The sequence below is a fragment of the Apaloderma vittatum genome, unplaced genomic scaffold, assembly GCF_000703405.1.
Source record: "Apaloderma vittatum isolate BGI_N311 unplaced genomic scaffold, ASM70340v1 scaffold2002, whole genome shotgun sequence".
NCBI classification, from domain to species: domain Eukaryota; kingdom Metazoa; phylum Chordata; class Aves; order Trogoniformes; family Trogonidae; genus Apaloderma; species Apaloderma vittatum.
In genome coordinates this window covers 37647-57181 of record NW_009701675.1, presented here as the reverse complement: position 1 = coordinate 57181, position 19535 = coordinate 37647, and the positions used below count along the sequence as shown (strand labels likewise).

At 35.2% G+C, this 19535-nt stretch overlaps 1 protein-coding gene across 1 annotated transcript in view; it reads left to right on the top strand.

Moving 5' to 3' along the window:
- The window catches only part of CFAP54 (cilia and flagella associated 54), a gene marked incomplete at both ends in the record, with an annotated part of 97078 nt that overhangs the window by 43939 nt on the left and 33604 nt on the right, over window positions 1–19535 (top strand). Inside the window, 15 exons of the mRNA XM_009879216.1 lie at window positions 900–1055; window positions 2911–3033; window positions 5078–5221; window positions 6366–6462; window positions 7463–7552; window positions 8641–8767; window positions 9602–9689; window positions 10605–10753; window positions 12158–12388; window positions 12811–12944; window positions 14477–14658; window positions 15346–15573; window positions 15782–16005; window positions 16106–16241; window positions 17728–17842. Coding sequence (XP_009877518.1) covers window positions 900–1055; window positions 2911–3033; window positions 5078–5221; window positions 6366–6462; window positions 7463–7552; window positions 8641–8767; window positions 9602–9689; window positions 10605–10753; window positions 12158–12388; window positions 12811–12944; window positions 14477–14658; window positions 15346–15573; window positions 15782–16005; window positions 16106–16241; window positions 17728–17842 — 2224 coding nt within the window. The remainder of the gene's footprint in view (window positions 1–899; window positions 1056–2910; window positions 3034–5077; window positions 5222–6365; window positions 6463–7462; window positions 7553–8640; window positions 8768–9601; window positions 9690–10604; window positions 10754–12157; window positions 12389–12810; window positions 12945–14476; window positions 14659–15345; window positions 15574–15781; window positions 16006–16105; window positions 16242–17727; window positions 17843–19535) is intronic.

Here is a 19535-nt window from a genome sequence, read left to right as displayed (position 1 = left end):
AAATATTGCAATGTGCTAATCCTATTTACAGAATACTTTGTTTTTTGTGAACTATCTGGTCATCTTTTCTGAAGTATTTTAGTAGCTGTAGGTTATATTATATCTTGGTGGAAAGATGGTTTCTGAATCAGTTATTGCCTAATCCAAAGTCAACTGATTCCAACTGAGGAAGGATTTTCCTTGTCTTCAGTGATGGTAGACCATAATTTAAGAAAGAAATATAATCATTGTTAATTTTGTTCTACTAAGAGGCACCTTAGATTTTTAGTTTTAAACATTTCTGCTACTTAATACTTATATTTTCATTAATATTGAATTTCTAACAGGGTTTCATGGTTTTAATATACTGAGTTTATTTTATCTTACTTAGGACTTTCTTATAGCATAATGGCATGTTAATGACACACAAAAAAAAATTTTATTTGGATAGTCAGTCTTTGCCTCCTGTATTATGACATTCCTATTTTAGTCTTTATTTGCTGAAGTACTTCTCTTGCAAAAATGCGAGCAGTCGATTACTCAATGACTTTACTGATCTGCTCACACATGGAAGGACTTCAGCAGATAGCTGGGAGAGGAAGGACCTGTTATCCTCCCCTTAGTTACTCTGAGAGGTTTGCATTCCACACAGGTTGAGGTTGTTAATGAGGCTTTGTAAATTATATAGATAAATTCAGAGAGCACAATTAGGTTAAAAACAATAATTTCCTGTACAATCATGAATAATGTTACATTTGTTTATGTATTTCTAACAGATGTCAATGTAAATTAATTTTTAAACTTTTATCTTGATTCCTACACTTCTTTTTAAACTACAATAATATCTGTCTTCTTTCACTCCTAAATGATTTAGAATAACAGAATTAATATTTGAATAAAAATGTGGTTTTCTTTTATAGGTTGCTAGATTAGCAGAATGTGAAAGAATGACTGCGGCAATTGAGCTTAGCAATTGGCTGAATGATGCAAGTTATACCCTGCAGGCTGTTGTACAATGTTATGGTCTTCTTGCTCCAATTATTTATCACAAGATTTCTTCAGTGCCAGTAGTTCAGGTGAGAGCTTTTTAATATAAAGCAGCTGGCATCCAAATCCTGCAGTTATAGTAATTAAAATTAAACTTGTAATGGAGTGTACAGTGGGAGAGTTAAGTATTGAGTCTTTGAGTTCTTGGTAGCTGTAGTAAGAAAAGCCTTTTACGGTTTTGTGCATTACCAATGCATGTATGTTCAGTGCAAGCTCTCGGATATGCTAAAGTAACTGCAGAATATTGATTGTTTCTCCAGGATGATTTGCTGGTATTTTTAAATCTTAGTAGTATCTACGATATAACTTCTACTCAGATACTAGTTGCAGACAGCAATTTGGAGGAAAGAAAAGCAGCATTTGCCTATAGCTTTTTCTTTATGGAGTGTTTGCTTCATGTACAGTTTTCTATTTAAGAAAAAGAATGCAATTCAATATTTTGATAACGCAGTCTTTAGCTTTCAGGCATGCTCTTCTTTCCAGGAGCAAGTACCTTCTGTTTGACAATAGAGTATCTGAATCCTTTCCTGCCATTTCGGAAGCAGCAGATGAGTTTTTAGATTCAGCAAGGATACAGTAGAAGCATGCAACTTTTCCCCCATAGTTGTGTAGTTTTGTTGGGGAGCAGCAGTGACAGCACGTTGGTGCTGTGAGGAAGGACGAGGTGACTGCAGTGCAGGCAAAGCACAGACTGGCAGCATCTGAACGAGGCAGGCAGAGCAGGGTGTTGGTGCAAGGATCCACTGAGAGTCCAGATGAGGGGAAGTTACTGGGCAGGCCCAGGGTCCTTCCAAGAGAAAATGTCAGGAGCTGCAGGAGTTGAAACCAGAGACTGGAGAAAAGGCTACAGCACAGGTCCAAGGTCCACCCAGGCGGCAGAACTGAAGACCAGCACACCAATGCCATAGCTCCAACAGGGACTGAAGGCTTGTGTCTGATCTTAATTGGGACTTCCGGGCCTCTGGGCAGAAGGTGTAAGAGGAGGCCCCAGTGAGGCTGCTCAGGAATGACTCCTGGGGCACTCAGGACCCCGAGAAGTTTTTCAGGAAAAACAATAAATAAATCAATTTCATACAGAGATAGCCTCTTGCTTAAGAAGTTGTTGGCTATGAGGACCTACTGAAGGCATAGCTAGCCACTGGAAATGGCTCCTGTTTCAGATTTCCTAATTAAAGGGAAAAATAATTTAGTCACAGAATCACACAGAATCACAGAATATCAGGGGTTGGAAGTGACCTCAAAGGATCATCTAGTCCAGCCCCCCTGCCAGAGCAGGATCACCTACAGTAGGTCACACAGGAACACATCCAGGTGGATTTTAAATGTCTCCAGAGACAGAGACTCCACAACCTCCCTGGGCAGCCTGTGCCAGTGCTCTGTCACCCTCACAGGAAAAAGTTTTTCTAATGTTTTTGTGGAACCTCCTATGTAGTTGCATGTTCTTTTCATGTCTGATAGACAAAAGTGGGGAAAGGTAGTCTTTTATTTTTAGAGTATCCTGGAAACATTTTTATTTCATTTAGAATTCTGACTAGCTTGATATATTTTTAAGCAGTCATCTACTAGGAGTATTTCATCTCACTGAATTAAGCACTCTTTGATTTCATGTTAATTAAATCAGCAAAAATATCCATAATGTCTCTGTAATTTAATTTCTGTGATTTTATGTGAACATATAATTTATTCCAGAGGGCTGTGGCTGAAATCTTGACACTGTTAATTCAATAGAAATTTTATTATTGAATTTTGTGGAGCTAGCATTTCATCCTATCCAATAGATTTCAAAGTATTTTTAAAGTTCACAGTCAAATACAATAGGCTGCACAGAGGTACAAACTTGTGTGTTGGAGACTCCAAACTTTGTTTTAACCCTTGTGTTTACAGATTCTTATTAAATGCTTGGCTATCCTTCAAGAAATTCCAAGTGCTACTTTGCAGAGAAGGCAAGCAGGAGGTTATGAGAGTATTCAGCATATGATAGCTTGTACTTCATTTTATACAGCAAAGGTATGGTGTGTGCTTACACTGTGCTTACAGCTTAGTTTAAGATATAGCTCTTGTCATTTAGAGAAAAAAAGATTTAGTAAGCTGGTCTTCAAAATGATATCTTAGAGAACTGGCAGCCTTAAATAGTAAAGGTATAGAAATATTTGTTAATGTATTTGTATCAGTGCATTTTATATAATAATGACATTTTGACTTCTTAACAGAATTGAGAATGTTCATTTGTTCAGAAAATAGACTATAGCTATTAGTCCATGACATGAAAGACGTATTTTATATCATTCTGTGTATTTTAACATCTTGGTAGTAGTATTTTCAATAAGGCCTATACCTAGAAATTTAGAAGTGTATTTACTGCAAACAGGCCATATTTGTAGTTTTAATCAGACTAGCATATCTGGCTTATTTACTAATCAGATACAAGAGCCTTTGTACTATTTAGTCTCACATGCTGGTAGGAACTTAAACGGCTTGACTTTTAACCATAATACATACCTGTAGATCACATTTATGATTCAGATGCTCAATCTAGTTAGTGAGATAAGGAGAAACATGGTGCTGGTAGGACTTTTTTCCTCTAGTATAGAGACATGCTAGTGTTAAAGTACCCACCATGATAAATATATAGTACTGGAAAAGTCAGCTTTCCTCTAGCTTTGGGTACACCTCAGCTAAGAGCTCATAATGAAGCTGATCTCTGGCTGATGCTTTTGGGGGATTCCCCTGTGTTGGTGATTCCTCACTCCATTCTTTCTATAAAGATAAGGATTTTAAGCCTTAGCGCTGACATTTTTTTGGTATCAATGATTTGCTGGCTGTGAGGGCACTGTTAGGGCACGGCGAGAGCTGGGTAGCAAGGAGCCGAGGGCAATGCCACAGCTGGCCGGGCAGCACCTGGCAGTCAGGTTCGACCAGGAGTCCAGATCATTGGGTGAGTTTAAGGTGGTGAGGCAGCTCCGAGCGGAAGCTGGGACGGCAACCCACAGGTCAGGGTCAGTTCTGGTGAGGACAGCTAGGGTCAGACACAGCCCAGCAGGCAGGTCTGTTGTGATGGGAGCAGTCTAAGGTCCATCTGAGGAGTCAGTCTGTGGGTCAGGCATCCAGACCAGTGGATCCAGGCCTGGGCATGGCTTGGAGCTCCCTGAAGACTGATGTTCCTGCCACACAGGAGCCGGCAGGGACTGTAGTCTCAGGCCTGGCCTGAAAGGGAGCTCCTGGTCCCGTGGTGAGATGGCCCAGGTGAAGGCTATCTAGGCCAATAAAGCCTATTAGGAAGCTTGAAACCCTGAGAAAACGTTTGTTATTGAACTCTCCAGCTAAATGTCTGTCTGCTGGTACTGCGGATGGTTTTTTCCCTTAGAGGCAGCATTTCAACACAATAGCGTACAGAATAGCAAACTGAACGAGTGAATTGCAAATGCTTCTGATTAATCCATAGTATATGGTTTTCTGTTGAGTTACAGTCAGGCCATGTATTGTATTTATCCTAGAGTAATCTATACACTTATTTTGTATCCCAAAGGCAAACATCCTAGAGTGCAGTTATCTTGCATGCAGTAGAAGTACTTTGGCCTTTAGAGCTCCATATAAAGAAGATAAAGCCATCTAAAAACATTCCCTACTTTTTATAAATTTTACAATTTTAAAAATAAATTTCAGCACTTCTTTCATTAATACAGCTGGGATTTTAAAATGTACACTTGATACCGGAAAGGTGAATGAGGATCATTTTGTTTCCCTTTATATTCTTTCATAGCAGTACTGCCTGAGAGCAGGGAGAATGTCAATCACAGCAATAGTTACTTCTGGTTAAATCTTTCTCTTCTCTAAGGGATAGGTTAAGGAGAAGTAGAACACATAGATAACATATCTGCAATTCCAATTATTTTGCAAGTCTGTAGTCCTGGCTTTTTTATGAAAGAAAACTTAAGTATTGAGCTATGATTTTCTATTTATATTATTAATGCATTTTGACAATTATAAGTAGACAATAATGAAACATTCCATGTTATGGAAAACAGCAATATGTAACATGATTTTTTAATAGGTACTACGTTCATGGAAAGAATACGAACTAGCAGTAATTATTGTTAACTATGGGAAAACGTTGTTGAATTACTCATCAGCAACCTCAGCCTGCCTATCAGAAGATATGAAAACTAAAGAAAGACACACTAAGAAAGAAGTTAAAGTAATTGCTCTGATTTTTACTTTTTCTTTCCTTCAAATACTGTATTCTATTATTTTGAAGACTATTAACTTCTTGTTTTAGAAATGGTTCATAGAATCACAGAATTCAGACAGTCTGTATGGTTGTATGGAATAAGAGTTTCCCTGTAGAATAAGAATTTCCAATGTGCAGCCGAGAGGCTTCTTTCAATTGTAGTCATCTTTGTTAAGAGCAGTTGGAGAGTCTCATCTTGTTGAATGGAGAGGCGTTAGCAATATTACAGTTTAGAGGATCCTGTAGATCCTTATACAAGCCTGCCTGACTGATCTTCACATATAGCTTCCAGGAATACTTTTTCAGACAGAAAATAATTAAAGAATTGCATAAGTGGAGCAAAAATATCCTATATAATGTAGAAACTTAGCCTCTTATTTTGTTTAGCAGCTGCTTGAAATTGAGTCATAGTAACAGAGTAATTTAGGAATTGTGTAGACTGAAAAATATTTCTCAATGGAGGAAAAGCTGTCAACCTCAAAGACCTTAATACTTAAACTACAAAGAGATGGAGCAGATTGTACAGATTTCCTGCAACTTAAAGTGTTGTCTCTATACTTTTCTGGCTGTTTTTTACTTTAATAACTTTAGAAGAGGTTTTACTGGAGTGGAAATTTGAAAAAGAGATAAGAGAGTAGGAATAATGAGAGAGGAAGAAATGAAGCAATGTGGGAATGAAACTGAGATATATCAAAGGGAGGGACAAAAAATCCATCAGCTTACAGGGAATAGCTTCTGTAAGAAAATGTGTAGGACACTGGTAGGATCGAGGACAAAATTTTCTGCATTGTTGTTTATTTGCTGAGTTTGTGTTAGCTGCTCCAAAGTTCACACCAAAAAAGAGAAAGGAATCAAAGATCATAGGAACAATAAAATATCTTGGGCCAAGTAGGGCTGACTGATAATTGCATTTTCAGTGAAGTGAAAAGCAAGAGACTTTCTTTCTTTCTAGAGGAAGATTTTAATTTCTGTAGGCAATATTTAATCTATAAAAGATTATTTTTTTTTTCTGGAAAACAACATATTATGTCAATCAATCTGTTCAACTGAAACCAGCTGGTTTTACTTGAGTAAAAGCTAAGTTTTCATAACTAAATATTGGACATTTCAGACCACTTCTGCAAAGAGATCTCATTTAGCTGCAATGGAAAACGCAACAGAAAATCTAAGTGCTCTTGAATCAGATCTTCTCAGACTGACAAAACCAGGTGGGTTTACTATTAATATACTTCATACTGTTTCTTTGGAATTTTCTATAGTTTATTTGTAAAAATTATTTACCTAAGAAGTACTTTTATTTCATATATCTTCTATGATGTATCAACCAAAATCATACATTTACTGGTCTAATTTATACTTGGTAGTGATGCGAATAATTACTTTTATTCATCTTTTTTATAATTTCTACCAAAACACTTATTTCTTCTTGGATAGGAATGGTCATTTTTGTTCTATTATGGAAATATACTTGTTTTCTCAGTCTGTATAAATTGGGTTTCGTGTTATTTAGGCTTACTTTACCTTCTTATATCAGAAAAAGCATTGGGAAAGACCATGTCTTACTATCTTACCAGTGCTAATAACAATGACCACTGCAGAAATTTTAGTGGAGAAAAGTCTTCCTTAAGAAAGTTAGCAGAAATTGTCCTTTTTTTTTTGAAAGAATTGCTTGTATACTAGCATTTAACTGCTTTGTAACTCAGGAATGAATACATCAACTTTAAAGTATCTTAGAGTCTAGATTAAGCACAAGAAATTTCAGGTTAATGATTCTGCCAAAGCTAGAACAACTAATAAGTAGGACTTATAAAGGAAATTTCATCAGAACTTAAACCACAGAGTGACTACTGTTTTTTTTTTTTCCATTGTATTTACATGGCATCTTATAGTCCTTAGAGCCTGGATAGAATCATAGAATAATTCAGGTTGGAAGGCTTTTATTCCATCTCCCTGCTCAAAACAGTTACAATTAGATCAGGTTGCTGAGGCGTTTATCCAGTGAAGTCTTGAATCACTCTGGAGAAGATCTTACAAGCTTTATGGGCAACCGGTTCCAAAAGTTGACCTCTCTTATGACAGTGTGAGATTTAAAAGCAAACTCTGTGCTAAACAAGAATTTTTCTAGTCTCCAATTAGAATTCCAGGTAGACTTTCTACTGTACTTTCTTGCTGCTTGCCGTAACGTATTTGATTTGGTTCTTGACATAGCTCGTGGATCAGCACTTACAGGACAGGAAGATCCTTTGCTCCTCTACCCTGTAATTTCATGTTGGACATCAAAGACAGCTTATCAAGAAGGTAGGATTATTGGTGTTTATTTTAATTGTAAAGGCTTCTTTACTTTAGAACGTTGCCAGTAAGCTCTACTTCTTTCTTGGAATAAGATCTTGGAAACTTTCTCTTCATTTTATTCTCAAATATACAAAAAAGCCCCACATAGCTTGAAAAAGTTTTTATTATAGTCACATTTAAAAGCATATTAAATGCTTGCAACAAATTATTTTAGATGTTGACATTAAGTATATTAAATATTTATATCTTAATTTGAATTCTGTTTATTTTCCAACAACCATAAAAATGAGCCCTTTTTTGGTAGTTGTGTAAAGTTTTCAAAGGCTCTTTTTGCATGGAATGTTAATTTTAAATTGTGATACCCTGTTTCCACATTAATTTATGTTACTGAAAGAGGAATCCATGAAGTCTGAGTATTTTTGAAACAGAATTTTTGATTATAGTATGTGCCCTTTTTCACTGCCTTATGTTTTTAATACTGGTATTCAAAATAACAATGGACCCTAGTCTGGAAAATTAGTATAGCTTCCAGATAGGATAAATATTTATTTCTTGATGGTAAAAAGAAATTATGAAGACAGCCAAACAGCAAAAGCAGTTTGCGAACAAAGAGTTGCGTAAAATTGAAACAACACAGCTCCACTGCTGCAGTGAGAACTGTGTGGTGCTTGTGCACCAAACTAGGTGAATAGGATGAAGTTACTTTGTTTATTATGGCTTTATTGTTTTCTCAGGATTTTCAGGCATGTGTGCAATTAGGCAGTTGAATAGTATTGCAAAGTCTTTTTGCACTGTGTACTGCATGATATAAAAGTGGTTTTCTCCATTCCTAGAATGACTGTCATTCTAGGAGTATGAAGAGAGTGAACTTATGATTCTGAATGCCTGGTCATAAGAACTATTTAGCAACCTGCTATTTGGTGTTGTGTATTGTGACCCACCTGATTTCAGTATCAGTATGCCTTTTCTTCATCAGCATGCAACATAACACAAATACATGCTTTGACACATATAGCTGTAGTTACAGGTGAATTCAGAAATCTGTTACAGTGTAAATACAAAAAGTGTGTTAATTATTTGTTACTTCATTGCAGTGATGAAATTCAGAATGCAATCACGTTTTATTGAGTTCTTTGTTCAAGTTTTGCACAAAATCCTGAATGAAGAGATGTTTCAATGCGTTCTGGAATGGGCAAACGATGTGGAAGTTTACTTGAAAAGGTAAACCTGTTTGATAGTAGTAGTGGAGAACTACCACTCAGGTTCACCAGTGTTACAGAGCAGGAACTAAATTTCACCTGGTGGAAGACCTATCTGGAGCCATTTCCATGTCTCCTAGTCTGCAGAAGTTCCATGATCACAGAGGATTATATAGCTGCAGAAAATATTTTATTGTGACCTTGTTATATATGGAGACTTCTCCCTTGGTTGTGTCTGTTCAAAACTCCTGTTTACTGTCACTAACTTCCAGGACTTTTCTTTTCAAAGGCAACACTTGGTATTATGGCTGTTTGCCATATTCTTGTGAGGCAGTGGGATAGCTTAGGAAAATATGTTGGGTTAAATTAAAAGCAAACTAATCAGGGCATACTGTAGCATCTAAAAAGAATTCTATACTGAAAAGATAAGTGGAACCAAATTGTAGACACTTACCTAAAAGTATCCACCTAAAAGGATCCCAAATAAATTTAACTATAACTTTGTTGAATACACACACCAGTATTTCTACAATTTGAAAGGCAAATCATCAGTGAAAAGGAGATACATTATAGGGAATAGGAACTGCTGTTAAAAAGACAAAAAGATTGAAGAAGTTCTGAGCAGAATTCTGTAGCAGAATTTGGGTAATGAAGCAAACTGTTTTTTCTATAATAAATGTTGAAAATGAGCACTTCCTGTTTTCTGAAGGGGAAGAAGGAAAGACAACTGCTGAATTTAAAGCTCTTGTTGAAATAGGAATTGCATGTGCTCTATCTATTCCCAAAGATAACCCTTTAACTGTGAAAGGAATTTAACATGATGATGATGACTATTTTAACATTATTTGTTTGTCAGGAGGAGCAACCACCTTTTCTGTATCAATGGAATTTCAACACCAGAAACAAGTTCTCCCACTCTTTCAGAAGGCATGGATGGATGTAAAGTAAGTTTTATTTGTAAGGAAACATGTATATCTTTACTGGGCATCCATACCATAAGCACAAAAGCAAAAACCTCAGCTAGAGACATGGATAATTACTAAAATTTGGGATGCAAACTCTAGTCCTCAGCTCACTTCTGCACCCCTAAAATCAGGAAACAAGGTTGGCATGGGATTAGTCTCCAAGGCCAACAATTGGGAAGAATGTTAGACAAGTCAGAGTAATGCATTCCAAAAATCAGTGAAAACTCTTCTTTGATCAGCTCCCTTTAAAAAAACCCATTATGTTAATAGGAAATGCCTTAGGTACAACCATCACATTAAGAGATGGAGATCCGTTTAGGCCTTTTCTTGCATTATATTGTACTTACACTTTTACACGAATAGTTGATGATTAACTCCTTGTGCAGATAATCTAATTGCACAACAAAAGCTTTTTGTTCAGTTATTTTAAAATAAATTTTTGCTTTTATTCGAAGGTAAGAAAAACTTAATGAATTTTTATTGTTTTGGAAGAAGAATTTTCTTCCTCATAACCCTCTATTAATGATGTAATACTGCTAGCATCTGATATAGGGAAAGGAATTTCTGTGTCAGTTTTTGCATTGCAAAATTTTACTTTCATCATTTCTTAGATGAAAAACACTGGTATGTGAAAGAAAATATTTGGGGACCTGGCTGGCTTCTTAGAGTCAGGCATTTGACATATATCTTCCAGAAAAAATATAAAGGTTTCTGGAATATTAAACATTTCTACTTCTGTCTTATTTTGACAAACATGTCCAGAATTTGTTTTGTGTTCTGTTCTGCTCTGTTCCTGCACAAACCAAACTGCTTTATATCTCAAATAATTGATAATGTAGGTATAAATAAGTATTGGAAATATATTTAAGATTTTCATGGGGGATTTTTTTAAAGAGCATGAAGACCTCAGTTTTAAAGGAACCAGGGACATCAGCTTTGAAGAAACCAAGAAAAGAAACCTTGAGTCCTACTCGAAAAAAACAGACTCTTAGACACTATTTAATGAAACATCCAAACATAATGACATCTCCAGAAGCACAAAGGTAAATGAACATAAGTTGTCACGTTCATATACAGAACCAAATACTTTGAGTGAAATTTAGATTACGAGTGTTTTTTTTTCTGTCAGAGGTATGAATTTGTGCACAGTCCACTTACTTTTCTGGTTTAGTTTGGTACAAAATTGGCTTCCACTCAAGAGGACAAAATCTGTATCATTTATTTCAGAGAACAACTATTGAAGATTTAGAAGTCTTTGCATTAATAATCAAAGAATGTATTTTAGTTGTGTTAACTTGTATGTATTGATTCATCAAGGCAGAAAATCTATGTTAATCTGTGTACTATACTGCTTTTCAAAGTGTGTAGGGAGCTTACCTGTTGGAAATCTAATAAAGAATGTTTATTGTCTCCTGATGTTCATGTAGTTTCAGAGTGATTTTTTGTTTTCTTTTTGGTATATTTTTTATTAACTTGCTAGTAACAGTACCTTCTGACCTAAAAGAATTTGTAGTATTCATTGCCTGGTGTTTGGTCACCTATGCTTTCAGCAATAAGCAAGCAGAAAACTTTGAAAAAGTCTTTCATATACTATCTTCTAAATATTTACCTAAACCCTCAATTTTTCCTCCTTGGCGGAAAAAACCTGCTTTACTTAATGTGATTTTCATGGCTTTCAGTGGAAGAGAGGATGTTTAACTTATCCTGGGCTTTTTGCTTTTTCAGCTACTCTTTTGTATCTTACATAATAAATATTTATGTATAATATAATCAATATAGCATATGGTACACTGTACTGCCTGCCTTTTAAAGGTGGAAAAACAGGCAGAAAAAAAATTACATTGATAAAAGGATGAGTTTATAAAAAAAGAAAAAGAGATTTAATTTGTCCAGAGCATTGTATGTGTGCCAGGAAATACCGAATTGTTTGATCTGGCAGAGAAATATATATTGAAAAAAAGTATAACTGGAAATTAAAGCCAGAGATGCAAATGTGAAATAAAGTGTTTTCTTCGCATTGAGGATGATTAGCTACCAAAACACAGAAATAAAGAAAATTATCTGAATTTGTAGTGTAACAGTAGACCTTCCATCTCCTGAAAAGACTGTGTGAAACACGTGATGTTGGCTATAATAATCTCTTTGAGTGATTCAGGTATAAATAACTTCAAACCCAGAGCTAAATTTTATGTAAGTACTAAGACAAATACTTTATGTCAGTTGGTAAAATGTAAGTTAGGATTTAGTGTGTGTTAAGTGCATTTAAAGACGGAAAGCGCAACTACTTTTCTTGACTGCAGCCAAAATCCTTTTGCTAGAAATATGTCCTTGCTTCTGTCTGTGGTTATGCAATGAGATACTTCTGTGTACCTTTACCACGATTTTTTTTCCCCTAGAACTTCAAGAAAACAGTTTCACTTTTTGCTGCTTCATATATTTTGTTTTAGGAAATGCAAGGAAAAGTTGCAAAAAGTAGCTTGTCAAACCTTAGTGATACTGCTGAAGCCAATTGTGAGTAATTATTTAAACCGAAAGAGGTTTCGTCAAATGTGTCTTGAAGAGATGCCCTGGAGGTCTCAGATGAATATCTACCTGGCAGTTGCACACTACAACTTATTTAAAAAGAAAGTAGAAGAAGAATTTAAGATTGAAATTTATGGTTCACAGTATCTGAACAGGTATATTTTACTGCTTTATCATTGATTACTAGGAACATAATGATGATATTGTTACACAAAGATTGTGTTACTGCCATTCATGCAAACAGATTGAATTACAGTGTCATTAGTCAGTTTGTCATATGAACAGTTCAGCTTCCAAATGCAAATTGATTTAGTATGTAACAAGTTTTGCTTTCCATCATATGCACATTTTTGGTTGCTCACTTGACTGATGAAAGTTTTGAAATACACTATACTGTGCTATTTTTTGGTTCCTTATAACTTTTGACTATAATTCGTTACTTCTGATTCCTAAAGCTACTGAAAAGTGATCAAAACTCACTTCTGAGAAACTGAATTTTGTGTCTGTATATAAAAATTATTTTTAATATTATATCTCTGAGTTTTTTATGCTTTCTTCTTTTTCTCCCATTCTGCAGTTACAATGTTTTGGATCCTGAAATATTCTCATTAAATAATTCTGGCACTGTAGTGGTGAGAGAAACTGTAAAGTATAACATGAGAACACCAACTTCTCCTCTCCTTAAGTCAGGAATGACCAAAAACCAAACTTGTAAGAACTTTTAATGTGTGCACAAGTGGAATCAATTTCAACTTATCTTACTTTCTCTTAATTTCTGTCTTGACATCTATCATTAGTTCTCAGCATCACCTTTGCAAAAACACTCTTGCCAATTGAAAAAGAAGATGTTTCTGAATTTCAAAAGTTTCCTCTGTGTTTTTTCTCTTTTTGGTATACCCAATATAAAAGAAATCATAGTCAATAATGGGACATTTATAATAACTCTGAGCATTATTTATTGTATTGATAAATGTGTTACTTTTTATCAATTGGTTATTTTTTGTCCCATGCTTTAGTAACAAGTTTATGAATTCTAATAAAACAGTGATACTAGCCTCTGGTTTGCAAAAGCGACATTACCTTGACCTATTAAATTGATAATATTCCAAGTTATTCAAAACGCAATGATAATTTTTATCAGCTTCTGTGGTTGTTAATGGGTCTGTAGTCTTTTTTAGATTTCCTAACATGTCAATAATTTCCTGGGACATTCTATAAGTCTTTCTTAAAATTAAAGACTGATTTATTATTATCTTTCATATTTTACGTAGAGTAATTTAAATTTCTGTTTCTATTGCTTGCTGCCCAGTGTTTCAATTTTTTATCTTCTACCACTTCTACTTCAATTCTCTGTCTCTCACATTTGACTGTTCTGTAGAAGTCAACCGAGTAGTCTCCCTAGCCACCATAGGTACAAGGAGAAATCACAAGCCTGGTCTTTTCAGCAGTGCTTCAGAGCACATTCTTGCCATGGCTGTAGAGAACAAACTTTTCCTATGATTTCATGCAGGACTTTGTTAGGTAGGATTCAGCCATCCTCTTTGCTTTTTTTCAAGGAATTGTGGCAAAAGCTACCAGTTGAATTCACTGGTTCTCTTACTTTTAGCTCTACTCTTTTGTCTTAAGGTCAAAAGAACCAAGTGACTGAAAGTTGCTGAAAACTAATGAAAATCCTCTTTAGTACCTCCTAGACTGTGCAGCAGTTTTGAATGAATTACATGAAGGGTGTAGCTTACCAGAGTTCAAATACTGTTTAGCTTGAAATTAGATTCTGCTTGAAATCTATAGCTCAGATATTACTGTATCCCACTACCCTGAACCTTTGTGTTTTCCTTTGGAGGGTATTTCATATTGTATAAAATAATGAAGCAGTTCTACACATAATACAGGATTTGTTAGAAATTTCTCCTTCTTCCTCAATTCTGCTTTTAAAAGGCCTCGATTTTAGAAAGGTTCTTGGGGGCTTGCCACAGAGGGATTTCTTCGTAAAACTTACTTTCTGTGAGTGCTGAAAATGATTTTGCTCAAACTTTTTTATATCCCTACTTCTCCCAATGGTTGAGTAAAAGCATCTTATATTTTAAATATCATAACCTTATAAATATGATAACCTTAACATTGGCATTTCCTAACATTTAAGTATTTAGCTGCCACAGGAAAATCTCAGCTGGCTGATAGTGTTTGGTTGGGTTTTTTTTTGAGAACTTTAACTCATTTTTAACTCGTGAACTTTTTATCTACAGGTACAGATAAATCTCCTGAGCATATCATTAAACTGAGTGGAACAGATACTCCTCAAATTCAAACAACAAATGATACAGAAATATCCATCTCTTGTTCCTCCAAAGAATACAACCATCCTCTTTCAAATGCCATTTTATTGGAGCATTTTACAAAAATTTTTTTGCATTTAAGAAAAGCAGTGGTAAGATATACTTTCTTATTAAACATCTTAATTGCTACTAAGCATTGCATTTAAATGCTTACTATTACATACTTTAAAAAAAAATGTGCTTCAGAAACTTAAAACTTCAGAAAAAGCAATGATTTCTCATCTTCTGCAAAATGCTCAAGTTTGGTGTGTGAAATGTCAGTCATAGTACATATCATAAAGTATATTTCTATCAAACAAAATAATTTACATAAATGTTTTATTTTTCATTTAATCTTTGTAACTTTCCTTCTCCTGTGTTAACTTTTTCTGAAAACACTCGCAGACTTACCTCTCCCTTGAGAGGTCTTAGCGAATGCCTCAGTACTATAAAGAGAAGGACCAGTGATTAAAAGGAAGTCCATACTGACTACTCTTCCTGTAAACTCTTCTAAACCCAAGTAAAAACACATATATAGGTGGTGTGAATTAGGTTTTTTTTTATTCTTACACCAAACGCAACAATTAAATTCAGTTATAAATTACTGCTTCTGTGAAAATTTCCAAATTAAGGTTGTATAATCCTTTATGTAAATTGAAATACTGAATGATTTGTTATTAAGGATGATCCATAGACTGTAATTTTGAAAGATTGCTTATACCTAAGGTGTTCAATAAAAGAATGGAGCTTTTAAGTTCTTTATTTCCAAGGTATATTTATATTTTGAATGATATGCATAGGTTCTTGCTCACCGTGGTGGCTACTGGACGTTACTTCAAAATGCTTGTCGAGAACTTTGGAACTATACTCAAGAATTACAGTTGATGGTTAACCATTCACATGCCCATATGGATGTATTTCCCATTACCTGGGATTATCTTAGGAACACTGTCTGGTTCCCATTTTATTTGGCATCCGACATGCTCATTGATATGATAACTGAACTACAGGCAAGCAGATCTCTCAAGGTAAAAATTATTTCTATTAAGACATATACTCTTTGTTATCACATCTTCAGCAGAGATAATTTTCTTCCTCCTGTTGTATTCTCATATCTCCAAGTTATTATCTGTAACAAATTTTTAGAGTATGATAGTGGTTTATAGTCTTTATAATTTGATTTGTCCTAAAAACAAGCTTGAAAATAACAGGCAGAACATTGTTTCTTCACTGTAGATTGTGGATCCTGAAGGAGACTTCTGCATTCCGAGTTGTTTAGGAGGAATTATCGACGAGAATGGTGGTTCTAATCTCCACCCACAGTCTCCCCTGGATGATGTGCATGTAGTTGACTTGAAATTGATATGTAATCTGATTCTTAAAACAATAGAATTGTTATATCAAATGGAGAAGTGGGAAGCACTGGTACACATAGCTGTACAGTTTAACATATTTACACAGTAAGTTACGCCAACTCTAATAAAACCAAAAAAGCAACATTATATAGTTAAATATGCCATTATTTCACTTAATAACTATACTTGGGGTTTTTTTTTTCAGTGAGAGATACACAGAACAAGTGAGTCCACTGCTGGTGTATGCTCAGAGGCAGCTGCTGGAAAGGATACAGCAATTCAGTGGCCCAGACAGACGTGAATCTCATTTCATAAAATATTTGTCTGATAATGCACACAAGGTGAACCACAGATTTATTTTTTGGGCACTGACTATTAATGTGAACTAAGTACGGAGAAATACTTGCAGTGATTAGATTATTATGTTTTTTCATAATGTTCACAAATAGTAAATTATAATAAATTAATGAACATAATTGATTGAAGTGGATGAAGAGTCTTAGATGACAATTCCAGCAGCAGCAGAGGTCTGGACGTGATGACCCGGAGCACATTTCTTCCGTGCATAATGTACCCATTGCGTATTGTGAGCCTAAATCTAATTTCATGTTAGTTCTTGATGCCGCTCTTTTGACTTGATAGTATTTTATAATTTCTTTTATAATTTTAGAATATTTAATAATATTTAGTAAACTGACATTGCCACTTGGAATTTTTTCAGGGAATTAGCTATTAAAAATTAGGTTTTTCCTTTTTTTTAACCCAAGATTTATTGCCACATGGTTGATTTTTTAAAATATGTTTCCATTACTAATATAAACATAGTACTTGCAGGAGAGGGGGGAAAGTGGAGTTTGGAATTCCAAATAGGTTTGTTCTGAAAATGAACATGGGGTTCAGGAGCCACTGCCTTGTCTAGAGGCAGCTCTCTGCTGCCCAGGGTTTGCAGGAACTCAGAAGGCACTCCTGGCCTGCGAAGGGCAGCGGAGGAGCTCCACCTGGTCTCTCTGTAAGGCTGTTTCTTGCTGGCTTCTTTCAGGCCCCGCAGTTAAGAAAATAGTCCTTCGTACATAAAAAAAAAAAAAAGTGGCATGGCAAACCACCACATACTACTGTAATCTGAGGAATGTGGGAAAGTAATCAGAAAGTAATCATAATTTTGAAAGACAATTTACAGAATAAAGACTAATTTTATTTACTACTAATAAGGATTGTTCAAAAAAGACCTCATCAAGTTAAAAATTTGGAGGCAATGGCTGCCTTTCACACTGCAGTGCCGTTGAGAGAGCCTAGAACTAGCTCTGAACTGGTTCTTTTGCTTCTGAAGTGCTGTAGCTACCTTAGGAAAATAAAATGTCTGTATTGGATTAGCCCTGTATGGAAGTCTGGAAGTCTGTTTCTTGGACAGGGTTAGACTCCTGTTATTGACTTAGAGTTATTTTGTATGCCCCTATGTAGCATTATGGTGTGCTTTATAAGCAGCGTGCTCTTTAGGTACACTTACATTGACGGGTTCTTTGCAAGCGCACGTCTATCCAGACAAAGAAAGGTGGAATATTTGTTCAACGCCAAAGAGTAGCTCATGATTATGGGAAACATAAAGTAAGACACAAGTTTAATTCATTAGCATTTAAACACTTAAATGTTATATCCAATATTTAGGTGCTGTGAATGTTTCATGTCTTACTGACAAGAGTACTACTTTATGTCTTTGTATATTTGTATATTAGTCCTCTTATTTTGTCATATGACTAGATACTTAACTTTAAGCACCATATGTTGATTTTAATATTATTCAGTTTTCATGAAACAAAACTTGCTTTTTAGATGAATTGCAGAAACTACATAGGGCAGAAATTACAGCTGACTGTTGCCGATTCGGATAACAAACCAATTTTTCCTGGATGCTTTCACTATCCAGAGATGAAAAATGATTATACAGGTCAGAGAACATTTCAGTATCATGAGTTCTCTTTTCTCCTAAACCTTTTCCTTATTTTCATACTGGATTCTTTTTTCACCTTCCTTATTCTGGATCTTACACTGCTCCTGTCATCTGTTTCTTTTAATATAAACTCATTTTGCCTCATATTATTATTATTACTACTGATATTTTGCATGGATAAGAAAGTTTTGAAATATATTCAGACAGTATCTGAACTGTATCTGAAAGCAGAGAAAAGCAGTTGTCACTGAGATGCCAAGTGACCTACAGTATGTTGAGTGAGCTTGGGCTTCTGAGTCCAGTTTTCTATCAGTATTGTTAGATATCCACCAATATACCCAGAAGTTAGTGTGAACTTGCACTTCCGTTGATAGAATCAATAGAAAAACACAAGTGAACTGCAAGGTGACAAAACACCTCTTTTAACCACAGTTGTTGTTCTTTTTAAGCAGGATTAAAATCTTATCGTAATTAATGGAAGTGTGTAAAGCATAGTTCTTCATATCACAGATATGTCAATGCATTACACACAAGGCTTTGTGTTGAATTCAGCTGAGGAAAGTAATTAAATAAATAATGCTGTATGTGAGAAGAGTAGATAATATTATATATTGAGTGGAGAGAGCATGCCAACACACATGTTTGGTACCCAGGAACTGCAGCAATTGTAGTAAATAGAATCAGGAATTGTAGTAATAGATTTGCTTCCAGACTTTTGAGACTCTAGAATTCAGAGCAGAGGCTTGAGACAAGGCATGCCCAGGGCAGATGGACTTCAAGGAGGATAGATGTCATGCAACAACTAAAATGTAATACTGAAAAAGTTATAAATGCTCAGAAGTGTTCCTAGTGGTTAATAATTTTGCTTTAATTCATAAACCAATAGGAAAAAAAGGTGACTTTAGTTTTGAAGTTGTGGAATTGTTCAGATGTATATTTTGCAGGTTGATTTACTAAAAATATATACTTATGTAGTGCAAAATTGTTCTCCATAATTTCTTTTAGATCACAGTCAAGCAAAAGCCCTAGTTTATGTGCCTCTTGATGTGAATGATACATTGAAATGCTTTAGAGAAACTCTACAAAAGTCAAAATATCACAGCAGAGCGCTGAGACACAGCAGAAAACTACTTTTGTTATTTCTTGCACACACACAAGGTGAGTTATTTGTTGAAGGTATACACTGTATACACAGTTAAAATATTAAAGAGTCAAAGTAACAGATTTTTAAAAATTCAACTTTGTTATTACTGACAATTAGAAAAAACCATAGACTATAAAGTTATATACTTGTGTAAGCACAAGCTCTAAGCCTGATTTCCTGTGATTTGTGTCTCATGGTTGGATGATAAAGTTTTTTTCATGCAGGTATGTCATTGTCTGTTTGCAGCCAAACTTCTGTCAGGGGACTGACTGTCAGATCTTACCAGGTTTATTTTCTCTACCAGAGCACATATTTTCAGTTGTTTGCACTGACCAGTGTGTTATGTCCAATGACTAATTAAGGAGACGTGCAGCCAGAATCATAGAATAGGAAACCAGATAAAAATAGGGTACACAGAAATCATATATGTGTATGATTGTTTACTGTGTGACCTACTGTAGGTTATCCTGCTCTGGCAGGCGTGTTGGACTAGATGATCTTCCAAGATCCCTTCCAACCCCGAACATTCTGTGATTCTGTAATGTG